This window comes from Plasmodium berghei (genome assembly GCF_900002375.2).
Source record: "Plasmodium berghei ANKA genome assembly, chromosome: 12".
Taxonomy (NCBI): Eukaryota; Apicomplexa; class Aconoidasida; order Haemosporida; family Plasmodiidae; genus Plasmodium; species Plasmodium berghei.
In genome coordinates this window covers 1,275,448-1,293,472 of record NC_036170.2, presented here as the reverse complement: position 1 = coordinate 1,293,472, position 18,025 = coordinate 1,275,448, and the positions used below count along the sequence as shown (strand labels likewise).

At 23.7% G+C, this 18,025-nt stretch overlaps 4 protein-coding genes across 4 annotated transcripts; 3 read left to right on the top strand and 1 right to left on the bottom strand.

Moving 5' to 3' along the window:
- Nucleotides 1-411: 411 nt before the first annotated feature.
- PBANKA_1233500 (mRNA-binding protein PUF1) lies at nucleotides 412-4,502 on the top strand (the record flags this gene model as incomplete). The annotated part of the gene is made up of 5 exons (XM_034566413.1): nucleotides 412-2,137; nucleotides 2,296-2,459; nucleotides 2,575-2,832; nucleotides 3,004-3,240; nucleotides 3,336-4,502. 5 exons carry the CDS (start codon nucleotides 412-414, stop codon nucleotides 4,500-4,502), a joined length of 3,552 nt encoding a protein of 1,183 aa, XP_034423012.1.
- Nucleotides 4,503-6,425: 1,923 nt separating this feature from the next.
- On the bottom strand, nucleotides 6,426-9,725 carry PBANKA_1233400 (WD repeat-containing protein 26, putative; the record flags this gene model as incomplete). The annotated part of the gene is made up of 1 exon (XM_034566412.1): nucleotides 6,426-9,725. The coding sequence occupies one exon, from the start codon at nucleotides 9,723-9,725 to the stop codon at nucleotides 6,426-6,428; it is 3,300 nt and encodes a 1,099-aa protein (XP_034423011.1).
- A 2,834-nt stretch (nucleotides 9,726-12,559) lies between these two features.
- PBANKA_1233300 (ATP-dependent RNA helicase DDX23, putative) lies at nucleotides 12,560-15,376 on the top strand (the record flags this gene model as incomplete). Its single annotated transcript, XM_034566411.1, has 1 exon — nucleotides 12,560-15,376. The coding sequence occupies one exon, from the start codon at nucleotides 12,560-12,562 to the stop codon at nucleotides 15,374-15,376; it is 2,817 nt and encodes a 938-aa protein (XP_034423010.1).
- Nucleotides 15,377-16,694: 1,318 nt separating this feature from the next.
- On the top strand, nucleotides 16,695-17,351 carry PBANKA_1233200 (cyclin; the record flags this gene model as incomplete). Its single annotated transcript, XM_034566410.1, has 1 exon — nucleotides 16,695-17,351. The coding sequence occupies one exon, from the start codon at nucleotides 16,695-16,697 to the stop codon at nucleotides 17,349-17,351; it is 657 nt and encodes a 218-aa protein (XP_034423009.1).
- Nucleotides 17,352-18,025: the final 674 nt, after the last annotated feature.

Genomic DNA, 18,025 nt, shown 5'->3' with positions numbered 1-18,025 from the left:
TACCATCATATATCAAAATTATTATTAGAACATATTTTTACTCAAGTCTTTTTAGCTTTTATTTTTTATGTTATATATATAGGATTTTTTTTAATATAATATGAACAAAACACATTGAAAATTCGTAAATATCAATGCTTAGCATTACGCACATATATAGAAGTGTTTGAGTTTTTTATGTGTATTTAAATTTTTAGACAATAAATAATTATACAATCCAATATGTTTTTTTATCTTTATCATTTATAAAAATGTTTTTGCAACAATTTTTTTTATGTAACTAAACTATTTTTTGCTTTTATTTTTTTAATTAATCCGAATATAAAAATATACCTTCCCATTCCCTATTCACCAAAAACCAAAAAAGGAAAAAAAACGAAAGAAATAAAGAAACGAATAAGTTCGGATAAAATGGAAAATAAAAATGAGAAGCGAGAAACATCACCAGAATTGTCATCAGATAATTTAGTTTGTGAAAATGAACTAGAGAATAAAACTGACAAAGATATTAATGATACAATAAATTTCGAAAATACCGAAAAAATGAAAAATATACATGATGTGAATAAGGAAATCTTTAAGAGTAGTAACTTTGAGAGCAATACCGAGAGTTGTAATAGCAGTGAAGATAAATGCAATAATAAAGACACTTCAAATTCAATGAATAAAAATAAGAAAATACCTGATGATGATTCTTTAGCGAAGACAGATGAAATAAGTAATAAAAAAAAAAAAACTAAAAATACACCGATAAATAAAATACCTGATTCAAATATAAATACAAAAATTATGAATCCAATAGATATAATACCACCGAATTATAGAGTAGCATTACCCAACATATCAAATTATACACAACTATATCAAATAAATATTCCATATGTGAATACACATAGCATGAATTACAATCTACAAAATTACATGAGCAGTTCATATAAAAAATATAATAATAAATATATATTAAATAAAGATTTTATAAATAATAATATGACACCAATAGTACATTGCCCACCAAATGGTGTAAATACAATGGACGCAATGAGTACGATAAATTATAGTAAGAATAATTTATCCAATTATTTTGATTCCGCTGATAGAATAAATGATAATAATTCTACACACATGCAAGGAACTTTAAACAATATATATTCAAATTACAACGATCCAAATATGTTTTTAAATAATGAAAATTATATTATACCTTGCAAATACACTAATTATTGTTGTCCCACATATATGCCTCCTTGCACAGTTGTTAACTACATGAATGATTTACAAAATAATAAACCATATCATCAAGATAATACATTATATGATTCCAATAATAGATTAAATAATAATATTAACATTATAAATAGTAATATAATAAATAGTAGAATTGGAAAAGAATCGATGGGAGCAAATTTTGTAAATGTGGAAAATAATCGAAACTGTGATAATGAGACAAATACTATTGCGGTAGAGAACTGTAATAATATTGGATTAATAAATTACGAAGAAAATTGGTTATATCCAAACTTTAACAGATTTATATTTGCTCCAAAATTGCAATTTAATAAAGAGACATATCAATTTCCTGGAATGGGTAACGAACCCAATTGTATAAATATGGGCGATAGTAATATAATATTAGAAAAAAAAAAGGAAATGGAATATAACAACACAAACGTACCAAAACAGATGAATAATAATAGCTCTATGAATTGTGGCACAAATGTTGAAAACAATGAAAACATGATTCGAAATATAGACAATATAAATACGATAAATAAAATGCCAGATAATATATTAAACAAATATAATAATGTGATTAATTATAATGATAATATAAACACTGGTAGTATATATAATATAAGAAGAAGTAACGAAATGTACAATTACTTAAATAATATATGTAATAAAACTTATAATATTAGAATGTATCCAATAAATGATAATAGCCAAAATCCTATAAATAATTATCAACAAAATATGGCTTATTATAATATTATTAATTCGAATTTTTACACATCTCATCAAAAAAATTACTTTTGTAATCAGTTTATGAATAATTACCCTGGTGTCCCATTACCATGCGTTGACATTTATAATGCGGAAAGCATTGGCTATTCTGTTAACCAATCGCATAGCTATTTGGGTATACAGCTATCCAAAAAAAAAAAAAATTAAAATAATAAAAAAAAAACACTAATTTCGCTTGTTTGCAACTAAATCGCACACATTTTTTCTTGTAGACAAATCAATATATGCCCACAATTTTTTCATATAAATTATTTTCTATTTTTTTTCACACAGCTAACGAACCAATGATAGGCGAAAAAATTAGAAAAAAAAAAGAATATAAACATGCACACAAAGATTTTAATGATAAAACTTTGATTAGCAAAAAAAGTAATATTAGTAATGATGACTATCTCGATTTAACTGCTATATCTGGAAACGTATACAAAATAGCCAAGGTACTGTTTGTTCTATTTTTTTGTTTGTGCGTATTTAATGATTTATTTTATTTCAATTCATTTAACAATACCCATCCTTATTCTCCATTTTACTTTATTTTTCAATTTTTTGAAGGATCAATCCAAATGTAGAACACTTCAAAAAATTCTCGATAAAAAAAATCAAAGTTGTATCGATGAAATATATAACGAAGCTTTAGAGCATATAATAGAATTAATGATGGACCCTTTTGGAAATTACCTTTGTCAAAAATTAATAGAAGTTTGCACACCTGAACAAATAGAGAAAATTATTGATAAATCATCTGATGAATTAATAAATGCCTCCATAAGTGTTCATGGAACCCGAACTGTTCAGAAGCTCATAGAGATGGTAAATACTTTTCATTTCTTTTTTATAAAACCTTTTGAATACATGATAAAAAATTCTTCTTTTGTAATTCAGTTAGCATATATTACACTATTTCTTAGTTTATCTATTTTGTATTTTTTCTTTAAATATTTCATTGTTATTTCTCTTTACATTATCTTCACATATTTACAGATAAAAACACCGTCCCAAATAAGAAAAATAACCAATTCACTAAAAAATTCGATAATAATATTAATAAAAGATATAAATGGAAATCATGTTGTCCAAAAATGTTTAGGTACTTTATCCAGCATTCAATGCAATTTTATTTATGACGAGATTTTAAAAAACTTCGTAGAAGTATCAACACATAGGCATGGGTGCTGCGTAATTCAACGATGTATTGATTCTGCGAATGAGGCTCAAAAGGTATGATAATATAAGTTATGCCAATATTAGTATTTCAACTTTTTATCACTTCCAAAATATTTATGTTTAATACTTTATACTTTTTGGCATAACAGGAACTTCTTATAAATAAAATATCAAGTAACAGTCTTGAGTTAGTACAGGATGCATTTGGGAATTATGTAGTACAATATATATTAAATATGGGAAATGAAAAAGTTAATTTTGAAATAATAGAAAAATTATTAAAAGATATTGAAAAGCATGCTGTTCAAAAATTTTCATCAAATGTTATAGAAAAATGTTTAATAATCGGAACTACTAAATGTAGAAAAATTATGATAAATGGACTACTAAAAAAAGGAAAAAATGTTTTAAAAAATGTTATTTTAGACAAATATGGTAATTATGTAATACAAAGAGCTTTATCTGTTGCGCCCGAACCCGAATTAACAAAACTTGTAGAAGGAATCAAGCCATATATAAAAGAGTTGCGTAATATAAACTCAGGTAAAAGAATTGCTTGGAAACTTGCAAAAAAACACCCAGTATTAAATATAGATATTAGTAATAATTATAAATCCGGTAATTCTAGTAAGTATTCAGATTCTAAATATAATATTCACCAAATGAAAAACGACAATAATTTGACACAAAATATTCATGAATATAATAGTGAGTCGATAAGTTGTTCAGAAAATTACCCAAATAATATTAATGAGAATCATATAAATAAGTATTATAATAAAAAAAAATGCAAAAATAAAAATAATTCATTAAATATTAAAAAACAGTATAGCAAACATAAAAAATGTATAATATCAGAACAAAGTGATACATCAAAAGAAATTACCCAAAAAGATGATCTTAATTATTATAAAAAAAATATATTAGAAAGTTATCAAAATAGTGAAAGTACTACAAATAATTGTGGGTATAATTATGAATATATTATTCCTGATGGCCGTGCAAATATTTTTCATGAAACCGAATATGATAAACTTGGAAGAACAAAGGAAAAATATAATAGTACCGAAAATATAAGTGAGTGCAACACTCAAGACATAGATAAACATAGTGAACAATCTATTACACAAATGGAATTGCAAAATGTAAAATATCGAAATAATATTGACATTGACGATATAGACTCAATGGATAAAAATAATTGTGAACAAAATAGAAAAAACACAAAAATGGGAGAGTTTAATTTTCAACATTATGATTACAATGAAGTTAACAAAAAAAAAAAAAAAAAAAAAAAAATGAGCAATTCAGGGTAAAAAATAAAAATTATAATGGAAAAAAAAACAAGCAGAATTTTCGAGGAAAATATGAGATTTAAAATAATAATTTAATGAGCATATGTCAAGATGATGATAATGTTATGGACACACCGAATTTTATAAATGAGTAATAACACAGAAAAGTGAAATAACAGAGAAGTAAATACCAATGGCGATAATAGAAGATATATTTGTAACGACGATGATTTATTAAATAAGATAAAAAAATAATAATAATAATAGTAGCGAAAATGCAGATGATAATAATAGCGTAAACCAATACAAATCTAAAAACAATGGGCAACTTGAAGAAGAGACAACAAATATAGATAAAGAAATCATAAATTAAATAATAAAATTAAGATTAATGTACAAAATAAAAACACGAAATAAACAATAATACGCATGCACAATATCATAGCTATATTCCCAAAGAATTTGAAGCTTTTTATCCAATGAGATATATATACCACGAATGAAAATAAAAAATATAAAGTAATATCGCCAAAATGAGATATAAAAATAGTAGGAGGAAAAATAAGCATAGAAAAATACTTTACCAAAAATATAAAACAATTATGAAAGCTTACTATCGAAAAAAAGTAATAGCTTTAGAAGAATTAATAAAAGCATGCTAATACATTTATTCTGATTTTGTACTGAATGGATAATAGAATAAGATAGATGAATAAATTTCAAAGAATTATTATATTTTGTTACATGGTCAGAACAGAGCAAATAATTTATTTCACGACACTGTGTTTGCTTTTCTTTTTTTTCGTTTCTATTTTATTATTTTTTAAGAATCTTTTAAAGTTTTTTTATGTAAACATGTGTTATGAAACATTCACACCGTTGGACATTTTTTTTATTGTGTCACATTATTTGATTATTTTTGTAGCTACTTTTTTCAGGTATCAAATTTGTTAGAGTAATTATTATGCATTATATATGTTATTTTTTTTGAAAAAATAAAAATATTGCTCTGTATTTCAATCTTTATTATTAAACCAATTTATTTATATGCATTATACTGATATGCGCGTGTATTTTTTGGTGAGGATATGAACAATTTGCTAAAATTGGATAAAATTATGAGCATGGTTATGAATTAACTTTTTTTTTTTTAAAGACAATATTTTGAATCTTAATTTTTTAATACTATGTGCAATAGTTTTCTGTAACATATATGTATATTCATATCACTATGAATAATATAAAAATGTTATGTTATTTTTATCTAAATATTTAGTATTACATTTTCGTAAAATTAGAATAAATATCAAACGGGCTTATTAAAATGTTCCGTATAATGTTGTAATGCTTTTTTGATAATTTATAATATTCATTAAAGTGCATATGCCTATTTTAAGGATAGTTATTTTGCATTTTTTTTTAACTAGCCAAAAACAGCTATCCATAATTTTTTTTGTTTTGGCTAGTTAAAAAAAAAAATATAAATATAACTAATGTAGAAAATTCCAAAATGAAAAAAAACAATACGAATTTTATAATTCATGTATTTATATATATTTTATTAACCATAGGTGTGTGTATATTTTTTTAGTAATTAATCTGATATAATATTTTATTCTATTTTTCTTAAGGACTTAAAGAAAATATGTTATCCTTATTTTGTTTCCCATTATTATAATTCCAAAAATAAGTCTACACAGAAATGTGCAAACGCTCTATTATTTTTAATTATAAAAGCATAGTTTATCCCTAATTTAGGGAAAGTTACCCCAAGATGGTTTAAAAAAAAAAAAATAACAATAATTAATTAAATGAATAAAACGGATTTAATTTATGTGAATTCATGGTTCCATAACCATTCAAATAAAAATAGTGCGAAATTTACGATAGAATGCAACGATAAGAATGGGTATAAATGTATGCTAATTTGAGAAATGCCTAAACTTAAAACATATGAGAGTCATTTGGTGAAAGAATTTGAACATCCATACCACTTAACTTGGCTAGTTCCCTCAAAAACGGATGGTGAAAAATATTTTTTTTTGATTTTTTTTTTTCCTTTTCGGCATTTCTTCTTTTTTCTCGTTCCATATATATATGTTTTTTAGATTTATTAATTTTTGGATGTGTGTTCCAAATCATTATAGTGTGATCATCAGAAGCGGATATCATATATGGAAATTTAGAGAAAGCAATAGGCCATATTGCTATGTTTACATTTGACGCATGCCCATTAATAACGTCTAATAAGTATCCTTTTGTTCTATGCCATATATATATTAGACTATCTTCACTCCCACTAATAACATAAGCTTCATTCTTTCCACCAAAAGTAGAATGAAGAATAAATCGTCCTTGCTTATGCCCTCTATAACTTTGAATAACATATCTATATTTAATATCCCACAATTTGATAATAGGCTTTTGATCTGCTATATTAACTAACACGTGATTATACAAGTTCGAAGCACATAAAGATGTTATAGTATCATTTTCAGGTAAAATATATAATTCCTTTTTCATATTAAAATCGATAATTCTAACATTTTTATCTGCTGGGACAACGATTAAATATTTTTCATTTTTCGTAAAAACAAAATTTTGTATTCTTGTACTAAATGACCAAGCATATAAAATCGAAAAACTTTTTAATTCTATATTTACTTTAGTGCAATATATTTTTTTATCAAATGCAGATGATATAATAGTAGAATTATTTTTTGTCCAACATACAGATGTTATAGGTCCACTATGCATAGTTAGACATAATTTTTTTTTATTACTTTTAGGGCTCCAAATAATTATATTAGAATCGTTAGAACCAGAAGCTAAATATTTGTTATTATAACTCCAACAAATGTAACTAACTCCATCTAAATGCCCATTCCATTCTCTTAATTTATTAAATGGATATGTTCCTTTCCACAAAAATATACTTTTATCCTTACTTGATGATGCAATATATTTCCCATCTGATGATACGCTAACATACCATACTTCATCTGTATGTCCTTGTAAAACTTTAATGCAATAATAAGGAAGTTTTATTTTTTTACATTCATGATTTTTTAGTAAAGATAAATGAGTACAAGCAGTTATATTATTATTTTTATGTATATATTTTTTATTATAATTATTTAGTAAATTCATTTTATTATTTTTTAAATTTCCCTTTTGTTCTAACCCTATGAAACTTGAAATTTCTTTAGTTTCACTATACAAAATTGCATTATTATCATTTTGACATATTTTAACATTATTATCAGCAAATTTTATGCAATCACATTGTATTTTTTTAATTTCACAATTACAATTATATTTTTTATTTAATACAAGTATTTGATTTTCGTTGAAATTTGTTTCTTCTTTTTCTATTTCATCAATATTATTTGATAAAGAATGATTTATTAAATTTTCTGATATTGAATTATTAGCATATTGTGTAGATATTGTATTTTTTTCGATATCTTTGTTTCCATCATCTTTTTCATCTTTTTCTATATTTGCCCCGATTTCATTTTTTAGTTTTAGAATTTCAAGAGTCGGTGCATTACTAGTTATGTTCAAATATCTATCTTGGATTTTTTCTGGGGAATCAGTAATATTAGTGCTCATATAATTAATTGAATTACTTTCTACACCTTGGGAATATTCTATAGAATAATTTATATTATTATGTTGATCATTTTGCATATCCGCATTTGTTTTTAATTTTTCTATATTACTAATATTTAATGTACTTATACATAAAGACGATTCATTATTTGTGTAATTATATTGTGATGGTTTTTTTTCATAAGAATTACTATTTTCATAATATTTATCTCTAAAATTATTATTATATAAATTGTTTTTTTGATTTTCATTATCCTTAAAAATTTTATCGTCTATTCTATTTTCTTGTTCTTTTCCATTTTTATGATGATTAAATCTGGTATTACTTAAACGTGATTTACTCAAAATTCGATTATATTGGATATCTTTAGTTAATTTTAAATCTGAAAAATTATTATGAAATAAACAATTATCAACTTGATATTTAAGAGATTGATGTAATAGAATGGCTAGTCGCCTAGGGGGAATTAATATATGCTCAGGCAATAATCTATTAATTTTTTCAAACAATATTTTTCGTGAATTTCGAAGTTTTATATTATCATTTATAGAATGAATTTGAGTAGTATTAATATCAATTGTGTTATTTGCATTTTCAAAATTTTGAAACATAAAAAATGTTGTACATTCATGTAACCTTTTATATGTATCTTCATCAAAACATGATTTTCTCAATTTATTTCTTAAACATCTTAAAGCAGCAAAATATTTCCCTTGGTATAAATATTCAATAAAGCATTGTTCATATATTAAAAATTTAATTGCTTTCATTAATTTTTTATTTATATTTAATTTTTTTAAATTATTTATACTATTTCCCCAATTGCCTTTTAATATATTTTTGTGTAAATCTTTTATTAATGGTTGTTCTAATTCTATTCCACTTTCTGATTCTAAAATTTTTGCCGATTTTTTATAACCCATATTTTTAATTGCTTGGATTAACAAAAGTACCACATCTTTTTTTAATAACCCTTCCCATAAATATTCAGTATTGTAACTTTGTGTTTCAAATTCTACTTCTTTTTTTTCAATGCTGCTACTATAATTGCTTTCGCAACTTGTATTGTAATTGTTATAATTATTTTTAGAATTTTTTTTTAATTTTTTTTTTCTCTCACTTTTTTTCTCTGATTTTCCCATTTTTGGCAACTTTTTCATTCTATACATATCTTCATTATTGTTAAAATTGTTTTTTGTTGGTTTTGTAGAATTTTTATTTTTAATATATTCGTTTTCAATATTTTTTAAACATTTATGTCCAAAATTTGGTGATTCACAAAGATGGTTAAAATTAAAGTTGTTTTCATTTTTATCACAAATTAAATGATTTTTGTCAATATCCATGTTATCATTTTTTTTTATATTTTCAATGTTTTCTGTTTTGTAACATTTTTTTTGCATTATTTTATTTATACTTAAAAATCTATTGTCTCGATTTTTGGTTTCATTTATTTTTTCATTTTTGCATAAACTCTTCACAAATAGCGAAGATGTAGTAAGTTCATCACTTTGAATACTTACTAATGATTTCAACATATTACACTGTTTTAATTTTTTTGTAATATCATGGCTTATTTCCTCATCGCTTTTCCTTTTATTTCGCTTAAAAGTGCTTGTTAAATTCATAACGTTTTATGGGGATTTGTACTGTATTTTATTGTCGCAATAAAAATAGAAAAAATTGGAAAAAAGTGAACATACAAAACAGTTTCCTCAATTAACATACTGCTATCCATTTTACGTCTTTTGTTTTGATAAATCAAAACTGTGTAAAATGATTGTATATCTAGCCTAATTCAAGGGTTTACATAAAAATAAAATGAAATAAAAAAAAATATAAAGGAACAAAAAAATGATGATAAAATTGAATTAGCATAAGTTAAAGGAATCAGAAAATAAACAAAAGGTATGTAGAAAAAAAAAAAAAGTAAATAATAAAAGTAAAAACAATAGGATAAAAAAATATGTAAAAAATAAAACAATGAAATGAGAACTATGAAAAAAATAAAAACATAAATTATTAGGTTTGTGGAAAAAAGTATATAGAATGAGAAATATCAGGCATATGTGGGTTTATGCTTATATCTACCCAATGAACAAATAAAATTTATTTCTCAATTCGAATCAATTTAATTTATTATAATTTCATATATATTTGTTTTGTTTTTTTTATCTAGCATATAGCATTATTTGACTAATTTATTTTTATATTATTTTGCATGATATTCTATTTTTTTTTTCTTAATATCACTTTCTTATATGCATGTTATATCTTCAATCTTATAACTTGCATATTTTATATATATATTTATTCTAACAAGGTCCCGTATATATACACACACATATTATTATACATAATATATGCTATTTTTTATATACACATGAATAATTATTTGAGGCAAACATGCTGACCATATAAGGAATATATGGCCTTTTACTTTTCATAAGCTCCCATTAAATTAATTGAATTAAAAAAAAAAAAAAAGGACAAAAAAAAATAATATATCACGCAATTTATCTATTCTTCAATAGATATTACATTATCTCCAAATAAAAAAAATATATATATATATATAACAAATATGTGATAAAATAAAGGAATGTAGGTCGTGTGACCAAATGAAATAAAAACATGTGGACGTGGACCAGCATATTCGAATAAAAAACAAAAAATTCAACAATAAAAAATATATTAAATAAATAAAAGCCTTATTAAAATCGAAAATATTGCAAAATTTTTATTTTCTTTTTCCTTGACATGCTATATTTTCATGCATCCTCTAATTAATTTTTTAATGTGCATATACCAATTAAAAAAAAATCTACATATACACATGATGTCTCAATTATAATATTATATTTTTTTACATTTTATTTTCAATTGTGATTTTATAAAATTAAATATTTGATTATTGTTATGAACATATCATTTTTCTCTTAATTTTTCACTTTAAAAGGTATAAAAAAAATTGAAAAACGAGGAAAGATAAATATAAATATACATTTTTTTCTTTATAAGGGAATGGTAAACAAAGGAAAAAGGTGTATATATTACATAAATGAAAATATGTTAATCAAAAAGTTTATTAATATTTACTTTTTTTTTTCAGTTAACAATTTATTTAATTTTTTTATTCGCCCTATTTGTCCATGTCTTTTTATTATCTTAAATAGTTCACATACATGTTTATAAGAGTACATATTTAATTTGTGGGCACATTTTTATATTGGCACTTTCTTGGGAATAAAAACACAACCTTTAAGTAACCTATATATTTTTTTAAAATTCATATTCAACGGATGCTACTTATGGTTTTTACATTCATATTATTATGCAGTTTTTGTTAATTTTGTAACCAAATTTTAAATGATTTGGTGTTATATCTTTCATAGTATATTTTTAATCAGACATAAATGATAGTTAGAAATATATACATAATCTTTCTATCGCATAAAGGCTTGTTCATTTAATCTGAATATTATGTTCAGATAAAATAATAACTTATATGTATGGCCATGTAAAATAACTTATATGTATGGCCAGGTAAAATAATAACTTATATGCATGGTCAGGTAAAATAATAACTTATATGTATGGCCATGTAAAATAACTTATATGTATGACCATGTAAAATAATAACTTATATGTATGACCATGTAAAATAATAACTTATATGTATGACCATGTAAAATAATAACTTATATGTATGACCATTTTTCGAAATTTACAAGATTGAAAGTTCTTACTATTATATAATACAATATACAGTTTTGATTTATTGCTTTGCATTTTTTTCTTCTTTTTTTTTATTTAAAATATTCCTAACGAGCCATTTAGCATTGTTGAAAGCATTCCATACGTTGAAATATATTTAATTTTTCTTTTAATCATGAATAACCATTGGGGTTTTCTATTTATTTTAATAATTTAGCGTTAATTTTGTACATTACGATTGCTCCCCTTTATTTAAAATATACATATATTTAATTTATTTTTCCCTCAATTCATTTTTATTTTAAATTTATTGGAAAATGGCAATACTTTGTTTGGGCAATTTTTTATCGTAGCAATCTTCATATTCAAGTTGAAGTATTTTTTTTTTTATAAAGCAATATAATAAAAAAATTACATCCAAAAGATGAGGAAGTATGCTATGTCATCATATGGATATAAAAAAAAGGATACATATGTATATAATTAAATAATTTTTGTATTGTTATTATATCACTTTAATTTCTTCCTTTTTTTATAGTCAATTTTGATATTTCAGTTTGATAAAGCTTATTTTTTCATTAAAAAATGCCATTTTATTTCCCTTCATTTATACATTCGGAAATAGGCAAATAAACGAGAGTATATGCATACATGTATATACGTGCGAATGTGTATATGTATAATAGCTAGCCATGCTCATATATTATGGTCAATAATACTAATATTAACAAAAATGTAAAAGAAAATGTTCTTCTTTAAAAGGAACAAGAGTAATGTCCCAGAGGAAGAAAACGAAAAAGAAAATGAGAACGAAAATAAAGATAAAACAAATGATGTCGTAGTTAATAACCCTTTTCAAAATATTCAAAAAGGTAGCTTGGAAGAAAAAAAAGAAAGTAACAATGAAATTTTAAGTGATGAAGAAAACCTGAACAATTCAGGTAAAAATGATAACAAGGAAGAAAAAACATCTTTCCCCAATAATGAAAACAATAGTCGTAGTACCGAACAGGAACAAAAAGAGAAACCAACAACACATAAAGAAGAAAATAATAAAGGCTTGGCAAAGGAGCGAATTTATCAAAATTTGCATATAAGCGGTTTGAAAAAAAAAACGATAAATCTGTATAATTCTTCGAGTTCAGACGACGATTCTGAAGATAGTGATAAAAAAATAGTACTTAATAAATCCCAAAATAAAAATAGTAATTTAAATAAAAGAGGTAAATATAATAACAAGAAAGAGAAAGGTAACAAAATAAATGACGACAAAAAAAATAAAAGCGAGAATAAACGGATTTTTGCAAACATATCGTCTAATAAAGAAAAACTTGTGTTTTTAACAAAAAAAGAAAGAAATGAAAATAAAAAAAAATTAGAAAATCAAAATGAAACTATAAAAAACAGCGAAGATATTTATTCAGACGAACATGATGATAATTATAAGCAAAATAAAAAAAGCGATGATATTCGCAATGATAGAAAAAAACAAAAAAAAAGAAATAGAGAGCATTCTCAAAGTAATGAAGATAAAAAAATATCAAGTAATGATAATATACACGAGTTAAATAAACAGGAGTTATCTAAAAAAGAGGAAAATAAAAAATTATATCAAATAACTTATGAAAAAACACAATCATCCTTGGCAGAACTAAATATGCTACATATTGATGACATTGAAAGAGAAAAATTTAGAGAAAGAGAATTAGAAATAATAAAACAACAATATTTAGGATTAAATAAACATAAAAAAAAAATGCAAAAACCATCTGAAAAATTTCGAAATATATTTAATTTTGAATGGGATAAATCTGAAGATACATCGAGAAATGACAGTAACCCATTATATCAAAATAGATTAGAACCTCAATTATTATTTGGGAGAGGATATATAGCAGGTATAGATGTAAGAGAGCAGAGAAAAAAACATAATTTTTATGATAAGCTTGTTCAAAATAGAATCCAATTATGTATGAAGAAAAAGAAAGAATATGAAGAATCTGGAGAAAAAAAATGGGGAAAAAATGAATCGGATAAAGAATATAATGAAAATGAGGATAACATAATTGGAAGTAATCTCACAAATTATGTGTCAAACTTAGAAAACAATGGATTAAATAGAAATCAATTTATTTACGAACCTAAAATTAATAATATAATAAAAGATACAGATAATAAGCATTGGAGTGAAAAAAAAAGAGAAGATATGACAGATAGAGATTGGAGAATATTTAGAGAAGATAATGAAATATATATAAAAGGTGGTGTTGTACCACCCCCTATAAGAAAATGGGAAGAATCAAATTTAAGTTCAGATTTATTAAAGGCAATAAAAAAAGCAAAATATGAAAAACCTACACCTATACAAATGCAAGCAATACCTATTGCATTAGAAATGAGAGACTTAATTGGAATTGCTGAAACAGGATCTGGAAAAACAGCAGCATTTGTTTTACCTATGTTATCATATGTTAAACAATTACCTCCACTAACATATGAAACTTCACAAGATGGACCATATGCTTTAATAATTGCTCCTTCAAGAGAATTAGCTATACAAATATATGAAGAAACTAATAAGTTTGCATCTTATTGCTCATGTAGAACTGTAGCAGTTGTTGGTGGAAGAAATGCTGAGGCACAAGCATTTGAATTGAGGCGAGGAGTAGAAATTGTAATTGGAACACCTGGTAGATTACAAGATTGTTTAGAAAAAGCATATACTGTATTAAATCAATGTAATTATGTTATTATTGATGAAGCAGATAGAATGATGGATATGGGTTTTGAAGATGCTGTTCATTTTATTTTAGATAATATACCAACTAGTAATTTAAAATCAGAAGATGATGCTTTAGCTTTACAAGAAGAAATGATGGCTAAAGCTGGGCATCGATTATACAGATTAACTCAAATGTTTTCAGCTACTATGCCACCATCTGTTGAAAGATTATCAAGAAAGTATTTAAGAGCACCTGCCTATATATCTATAGGAGATCCAGGTGCTGGAAAAAGATCAATTGAACAAAAATTAGAATTTATTACTGAAGGAAAGAAAAAACAAAAATTACAAGAATTATTGGAAATTTATGAACCACCTATTATTGTATTTGTTAATCAAAAAAAAGTTGCAGATATTATTGCTAAATCTATTAGTAAAATGAAATTTAAAGCTATAGCATTACATGGTGGAAAAGTACAAGAAATGCGAGAAGAAGCATTAAATGCTTTTAAAAATGGAGAATTTGATATTTTAGTAGCAACAGATGTAGCTGGTAGAGGTATTGATGTACATGGAGTTAAATTAGTTATTAATTTTGATCTTCCAAAAGATATTGCATCATATACACACAGAATTGGAAGAACAGGAAGAGCTGGAATGAAAGGATTAGCTATTTCATTTGTTACTGAACAAGATACTCATATATTTTACGATTTACGTCAATTTTTGATATCATCAAATAATATTGTACCTCTTGAATTGGCTAACAATCCTGCTTCACAAGTAAAACCTGGAACAGTTATGCAAACTTCAAAGAAGCAAATTTTGTACAAAAATTGATATAATATGACAAAATAAAGGGGGATTACAAATCTAAAAACGAGTATATGGGAAAAAATTCCTAGTTAAACTAATATATTATATTTGTTTTAATCATATAAAGTTTTTCATTTTAATAACATAGTTCATATTTTTATTATCCCGATGAAATTATTACAAATGTTCAAGTAAAAAACATGCACATCCTGTAATTACCATATCTTAGAAAAATGTTCAAACCTATGATTTTGGCTTCTTTCGCTTTTTTTATTTATTTCCTATATAATTTGTTTCCTCCTAATTTAGCTAATAATTAATTCGATTTTTTAATTTAATCAAAGCAAAAATAAAAATACATATATACATGGATATAATTTCCCATTTAAACTTTTAGGTGGGTACAAGTTGTATCCTCCTTTTTTATAATTTTGTTTACCATTTATCGGTTGATTTTTTTTTTCCAAATATGAATTTTATCGTATTATACTCATAAATATTACCAATGATGATGATATTTTATCCTATTGCTCATCGAATTTGTTACTCATTTTACTATCGTTATTTTTTTATATTTTTTTTTCATGTTCAATATTGAACTCACAACTTTTAAGTGTTAATTTATTTATCCTTGTATTTATTTTCTTTCACATTGGATAGACAAACCCCTGTTTGTCTGCGCACACACACATGTATAACCTACACAAGAGTAGCTAAGCAATTGTACAAATCACATATAGGAATATATATGCTAATATATGTATACAATGAAAAAATGAATATATTATAAATATGTTTACTTTTTATTTTTATAGAATCTACAAAATTTATTTCTATTTTATTTAGCTATACAAATAGCCATTTTATTTTTTTTTTTTTTTTATTTATTTATTTTTTATATTTTTTTTATTTATTTTTTTTATATTTTTTTGTAAAAATAATAATATAATCATAATTTTAGTGAAACAAAATATATTAAGAATAACGGTCAGATATTAAAAATATTTATTCGTCTATATATTAAATATGCTCGCTAATTTTATCATGCTTAATTTATTTAGTTGATTATTTTATTTTATTTTATTTTGTTTTTTACCTTACATGATCATGTAAAATTTCATACTAGCTAATTTTTGTGAAAAGCTTTATATTTCAGTTTATAGTGTCTTTCATTTCATTGATATCCATAAAAATATATAGTCACATGCTAAGCGCATGAAATAGACATAAACAAATAAATATATGCATATAGAGACTTAATAATTAAGTGTAGACAATCGACTTTTTCTATATTAATTTGAAAGCGCACATAAATTAATCCACGACATGAAAATTTTGAAAAATGGATTATGATATCGAAATAAATCCTCCAAGGACACATAAAGATTACATAATGTATATACCAATTGTTTTAGGGGAAATGATAAAAATGAGCAAAGGAGATGGAAAAATAACAACTTTTCATGCTTCACAAGTACCAGATATATCAATAAAAAATTATGTTGAACGAATTGGGAAATATATAGGTTGTAGTAATGAATGTTTTGTTTTACTTATGATTTATTTAGATCGAATTATAAAAATACATAAAGATATTACATTGTCATTATTATGTATACATAGATTAATAATAACAGCAGCTATGATATCTGCAAAATTTTTTGACGATTTATATTATTCAAATGCTTTTTATGCAAAAGTTGGAGGAATTACAACAAAAGAATTAAATAAATTAGAAGCTCACTTTTTAAATTTGTTGGATTATAAATTATATGTATCATCCCATGAATATAACTTTTATAGAAAATATATTTCAATAGCTGTTCAAAAATTTTTAAACAGAAAACAAAGCAAACCAATTTCAGTCGTTAAAACTTATAACCTATTTAATTATTCTTCTCCTAACATAAATAATAGCATGTTTCTTAAAAATAAGGATAAAAATACTACAGCATCTACTCATATTATGGAAAAAGATAAAAATAAAAAGGAAAGATAAAACGTTTTTGCAAAAGCAATACTTCATCCCCAAAGCTCTTATCATTTTTTAATATACCTTTTATCATTTTTTATATTATTTTTTTACTTTTTTTATGGTGTTTTGTATATGTGCGCAAAAATATATAAACCAACACCACAAATATGTGTGTAAATAAAAACTAAAGAACTTACAACGCAAATATGTGTATATACCAACAAACAATTTTCTGAAAAAAGCTGTTTATGTTTATAAAAGTAGCAGATGTGATTATTCAAATACAGGAAATGGAATATCCATATAAAAAAAAAAAATTTACCAAATAAAATACAAAATGACCTAAGTTTCCAATATTAAATAGGATGCTATGGTATATTATGCTTATTGCTTCTATATAATTAGGTGTTATAAAAATAAACAATAAAGTATGTGATAAAATATATCAAATAAAAGAATGAATAAATCGTTAAAAATGGGAAAGAAAAAAAAAAAATATAGTACATTTTCTTCAAAAGTTAGGAAAATATAATAATGCTATATTTTATATATTATGTGTGCAATTATATGTTTGTTTTTTTTATTATTATAAACAAGTTAAATGTTTTATTTTTCCTAAAAAGTGAAAGAAAAAAAATGCATAATATATAGTATTATGCATATAGTTTTAGGAGTAATATATGGATGCAGTAAATACG